We start from the raw sequence: 5,929 nt of genomic DNA, 5'->3' as shown, positions 1-5,929 counted from the left end.
ATTTATTTAAATTGACTGATTTCCTTATATGAACTGTAACTCAGTAAAATCTTTGAAATGGTCGCATGTTGCATTTATATTTTTGTTCAGTGTACAAACAGTGCACAGTTACAAGGGTGAGGGGAAATGCTGGTGTCTGGGTGAGAGGTAAGGTTTAGGGGCGGTAGTCTGGACGTCAGTGGTCTTTCCTTCCGGGTTCAGTGGCTTTGCCGAGATTTCCTGCTTCCTTCTTTATTACACTCAGCAGTGTTTGACAGCTCTCCAGAATCTTAGAAAGAGTAAGACATGAATCAACATAAGATTCATTGCATTTACTGTATGAAATACCATAGACTGAGTCAAGTGGGATCAGGATACAGCTAGACAACCACTTAAATCAGACAATCTGCTGTGTAACAATTTGATTTGAAGAGTCTGACTGAGCACTCAGTGGTTTTTAATTAACAACACTTACGGGCGTTTGTTTGCTCTGCTATTATGCTCTTAGTAACACCAAGGGAGTTGGATATTAAGATAACACGTGGGATGTTTGCTGTCTGGAATTGCTGCAAATAATTCCATCCAGTGTTCTTTGAGAACAGAAGACATGGAGAATGTTATCTTACCCAGTACATTTACAGGTCCTTTTGCAGTCAAATTGATATGTACTGTAAAGTTCACATAATATTCTTTCATGGTTTTGTGAGACTAAAATAACACTGAAAAACATACTTTTTTTTCTCATGAAAAATAGAAACCTTAAACCCTGGCTGGTCCTGACCTTCATAAAGGCACCCTCGGTCTCGCCGATGGTGTGGTCAAAGTCAGCGCGGACGGAGAGTCGTCGGGCCAGGCTCTCGTTGACGCGGCTTAGTTTCTCGGTGAGGACACGGATGTCGTGCTGCAGACGACCCTTCTCCTCCTCCTCCTGCTGGATCTGACGGTTCAGCTCATCCCTCTTAGAACACAGCTCCTCGATACCTGAGGTAAAAGAAACAACACTGGCTGTTAAGAGGTGGAATGTGGAAACAACCAAGGTACTCATGGAAACAACTTCTCGGTTTTTAGTGTTTGAGCTGTAGCCTAGATCAATTATTTATAATTATGAATGCTTACCATCAAATATAGCCTGGGCCTGCATTCCTAGTCCGAACATCATGAAAATTGTAGAAAATCTGGGTATTTCAAAGAGAAAACAACCAAGAGACCTATAGCCTATCCTCCTAAATACATGTCAGACTTGTTGTGCACAATGTAAAAGGGAGGCGGAGGTCTAAGCTGAGGTCCCACTCACTCAGCAGGCCCTTCCTACTGAATCAGCCCATTCCAGCCTATGATGGATGAAGGACGTGTGTGTGTGACAGAGAGACAATCATACATTAAATCAATCCCACGTCTAATTCAAACCACAGCTACTGACTAAGATCTCCTTCCCAGTTTAAGAGAGGCTCTATTCGCACCAACACTCCATCTAACCAGCTCCATAACACTAGCCTATATTTTCAAAGCCATTCATTATGATTCATAACAACTGCTGACATGAAATATAGCAAAACTGTAAATAACTGGGATTGAGAATCAAGGGTACAATTGATCTCACAGACAATGTCAATGAAAAATAACAAAGAAGATCACTTGGGCTAAACTTGACAGGAGACATGTCTGCATGGTTAGATAATTTATCCTGGTTAATTTATCCAGTCATGTCAGACAGATAAATCTAATGGGCTTCTGATACATGGACTCTGATTGAAACACAGTTACTCAGAGTTGGAAGCATTTAAATTATACATAAGCAGAATGCCTTGTCTTGATTTAAACCCCAAGTGTCAGGGGAGGTGAAGGTGAAATATAGTCTGTGGATAATTCCCAAGGGGCTGCTGTAGCATAGAAGGGCTGCCGTGTCCACACACACACACACACACACACACACACACACACACACACACACACACACACACACACACACACACACACACACACACACACACACACACACACACAACTTGGATGATACCAACATTCTTGAGTTATATCCCCTCCCACTAAACCAGGTGTTACCTAACTTTCTTGGCCCGCGACCACAATTTGGCTCCAACATCCGACATAAAGATCACTGACGTCATGATTTGACCTCGTTTTTTTCTCCGAGTTCCCAGTTGTTTTGAACGCGGCACCAGTTGTCCTGAAAGCACCAAATGTTTCTGATGCTCGTTTCAAAGTAACATTATCACGTGATTAATGACATCTGAAGCTTCATTTGATCATGTGATTTTTAAACCACTACGCTAATATTTGTGTAAACTTTTCAGTTAATAACATTTTGTGAGGGAAAATGTATCGTGTGAAGAGACAGCCTTAAATGTTCATCTTGACTTTCGTGTCATAAATAATCCTTGTTTCCTGCCTGTGCTTGGTAAAGATATGAGGGGGGGCGTCATGATGCCCTCCTTAGGACCATCTGGCAGAACGCCCAGAATATGTTATATAAATCAAGATAGGAGACGTGCCAGACACATGCAGGAACCAATCCTTTTTTTTCTCATTGTTTTGTTGCAGGAACCAATCCTATGAACCATGCCTATGTAACTTGTCTGTGTAAGTAGTATATAAGAGATCTAACGGGACTGCCCCAACAGAGCTCACTCCGGTACGTTATGCATCTAAGTTTGACCGTGACCTCTCCAGCTTGCTGTTAATGAACAATGATTAATTTAATAGCCCCACCTGTTGAGCCCACACTTTTTGCATTTTTTTTTTTTAGCAATTGTGAAGTCTAATAAATCCACAGTTCCATTAACATAATTTTTGGGGGGCAAATTAACAAATTATCTTTTGTTGAATTGATATAACATTCCAAACTTGTTAATAAGCAGTATCCAGTTAAAATATGGGATGATTCCAGTATTTGTATCTGTCTGACAGTTTCAATGCGGGACTTTCATTTTGAAGGCAACCTGCAAATTCTACTATTGTGGCTAGCTTCACATAGGTGGTGCAAAAGCAAGAAAAGGCAGTGGAGCAACACGTGACATTGATCAACCAATAGTTTGTTAGATACCACCTACAGACGTTTGATTGACAACCCTCATTATCATATTGGAGGAAGACGTACATAAATAAATATTTAATAAAATGAATTAAAGTTTGAATAATTACAAAACATAGATAAATAATTAAATACATACAGATATGTAGAGAAAATTAATTACATTTGTCAGTTTTTTTATTTCCTTGCTCATTTATTTAATTGTGTGTGGATTTAGATATTTATGTATATATTTGTGTGAATGTATTTAATTCTAATTATGGCAGGTTTGGTCCTCCATTGTGCTTCTTGCCTGCATATTTCCCCTCCCTAACCAAGATCCAGAACCCAGCTCTAGCTCACGGTTCCTGCTGGGCTCCAGTGCTAGTGTGCATGTAGTAATGGGCGCCTATGAGTGATATCTGTAAATTATTTGTACAATGTTCATGTCAGTGGTGTAAAGTGAGAACTTGTTCTCAACTAGCCTACCTGGTTAAATAAAGGTGGGGGAAAAAGTACTTAAGTAAAGATACTTTAAATTACTACGTAAGTCTTTTTTGGGGGGTATCTGCACTTCACTTTACATTTTGGACTACTTTTACTTCACTGCATTCCTAAAGAAAATAATGTACTTTTTATTCCATACATTTTGACTGATACCCAAAAGTACTTGTTACATTTTGAATGTTTAGCAGGACATGAAAATGGTTTAATTCACACACCCTTATTTTTTTAAATAGGCAAGTTAAGAACATTAAGAACAAATTCGTATTTTACAATGACGGCCTATGGGACCATCCCCTAACCCGGACGACGCTGGGCCAATTGTGCGCCGCCCTATGGGAGAACATCCCTGGTCATCCCTACTGCCTCTGATCTGGCGGACTCACTAAGCACATGCTTCATTTGTAAATTATATCTTAGTGTTGGAGCGTGCCCCTGCCTATCCATAAATTAAAAATAAAATGAGTCTGTCTGGTTTGCTTAATAAAATCCTTTTTAAAACGATTTATACTTTTGATACTTACTTTTGATACTTAAGTATATTTGAAAGCAAGTACTTTTAGACTTTTACTCAAGTAGTATTTTACTGGTTTACTTGAGTCATTTTCTATTAAGGTATCTTTACTTTTACTCAAGTATGACACTTAAGTCTTTTTTCCACCACTGGTTCGTGTAATGCAATAAAATAATAATGGACTTCTGTAACCGTAACTAACAAGATGTCAGCCCCCAAGAATCGGCGTATGCGACCGTGAGTAAAGTATGTTGATAACAACGGTCGGCCATCTTGGAGGCTGTCTCTAGTTTTTATTTATTTATTACCTTTATTTAACTAGGCGAGTCAGTTAAGAACACATTCTTATTTACAATGACGGCCTACCATAAGGCCTCCTGCAGGGACGGGGGCTGAGATTTAAAACATAATAAAAATAGGACAAAACACACCACAGCACTACATAAAGAGAGACCTAAGACAACATTGTACAAACCTTATTGGGCACAGACAACAGCAAGAAGGTAGAGACAACAATACATCACGTGAAGCAGCCACAACTGTCAGTGTCCATGATTGAGTCTTTGAATGAAGAGATATGACTCTGAATGGAGATAAAACTGTCCAGTTTGAGTGTTTCTTGCAGCTCGTTCCAGTCACTAGCTGCAGCGAATTGAAAAGAGGAACGATCCAGGGATGTGTGTGTTTTGGGGATTATAGCTCAATGGTTGCAAAATCCTACTGACTTCAAATCGTATTCGTCACATCCGTCGAATACAACAGGTGTAGTAGACTTTACAGTGAAATGCTTACTTACAAGCCCTTAACCAACAATGCCGTTTTAAGAAAATACCTTTTAAAAAGTAAGAGATAAACAGATAAAGATCAGCAGTAAAATAACAATAGCGGTGCTATATACAAGGGGTACCGGTGTCGAGGTAATATGTACATGTAAGTAGAGTTATTAAAGTGACTATGCATAGATAAGAGAGTAGCAGCAGCGTAGAATAGGGGGGCAATGCATATAGTCTGGGTAGCCATTTGATTAGATGTTCAGGAGTCTAATGGCTTGGGGGTAGAAGCTGTTTAGAAGCCTCTTGGACCAAGACTTGGCGCTCCGGTACCGCTCGCAGTGCGATAGCAGAGAGAACAGTCTATGACTAGAGTGGCTGGAGTCTTTGATAATTTTTAGGGCCTTCCTCTGACAACAATTTCAACATGGTTCCGTTTTTTTCTTCGATTTCAAGCTGCTTTCAAACAACGACCTCTACTGGACACCATACTTCAATGTAGTTAGTATTTTTTCATCCAGGGTTTGTTACCTGAACAGTAGCTCAGCAGGTAGAGTTGGGGTCTTGGGGACCAGACTAGGTATTTTGAGAATCGTTTTGTGACACCACCCTTTCAGCACATTGTTTAAACAATTCGTTTTGAGTTAAGTATACGATTCTGTTTAAAGCATCCTAAATAATGGCATATATTCCGTTTTTGACAACAAAAGAGGAAGCATGATGGAAGGGGCGAACCTTCAATGGCAATTGATTATGGGGGAGATTTACTTAATGTGGAAAATATATATCTAAAATGTATATACAAAAGTATGTGGACACCCCTTTCAATTTAGTGAATTCAGCTATTTCAGCCACACCCGTTGTGTACAACTGTATAAAATCAAGCACAGCCATGCAATCTCCATAGACAAATATTGGCAGTAGAATGGCTATACTGAGGAGCTCAGTGACTTTCAACGTGTCACCGTCATAGGATGCCACCTTTCCAACAAGTCAGTTTGTCAAATTTAACCATCTGGCAGTCTGACGGACAAATGCATAGTACCAACTGTAAAGTTTGGTGGATGTGTTAGGCCCCTTAACTCCAGTGAAGGGAAATCTTAACGCTCCACCATACAATGACATTCTAGATGA

General features: G+C 39.7%; 1 protein-coding gene across 1 annotated transcript; it reads right to left on the bottom strand.

Moving 5' to 3' along the window:
* Positions 1-1,198, bottom strand: LOC120021780 (Sjoegren syndrome nuclear autoantigen 1-like). Its single transcript, XM_038965628.1, has 3 exons — positions 1,096-1,198; positions 761-960; positions 1-268 (listed from the first exon to the last, which is right to left on the bottom strand). The coding sequence occupies exons 1-3, from the start codon at positions 1,136-1,138 to the stop codon at positions 176-178; spliced, it is 336 nt and encodes a 111-aa protein (XP_038821556.1). The 5' UTR covers positions 1,139-1,198; the 3' UTR covers positions 1-175.
* Between the last annotated feature and the right edge of the window lie 4,731 nt (positions 1,199-5,929).

Source organism: Salvelinus namaycush, chromosome 26 (genome assembly GCF_016432855.1).
Source record: "Salvelinus namaycush isolate Seneca chromosome 26, SaNama_1.0, whole genome shotgun sequence".
Taxonomy (NCBI): domain Eukaryota; kingdom Metazoa; phylum Chordata; class Actinopteri; order Salmoniformes; family Salmonidae; genus Salvelinus; species Salvelinus namaycush.
The sequence above is the reverse complement of the archived record's forward strand: the minus strand, read 5'-3'. Positions and strand labels throughout refer to the sequence as shown.

Coding starts and splice junctions, on each gene's coding strand:
- LOC120021780 (XM_038965628.1), bottom strand. CDS start 1,138: ATGATGTTCGGACTAGGAATGCAGGCCCAGGCTATATTTGATG. Junction 961..1,095: donor GGCCCAGGCTATATTTGATG/GTAAGCATTCAT, acceptor CTTTTACCTCAG/GTATCGAGGAGCTGTGTTCT. Junction 269..760: donor CCGAGGGTGCCTTTATGAAG/GTCAGGACCAGC, acceptor ACTCTTTCTAAG/ATTCTGGAGAGCTGTCAAAC.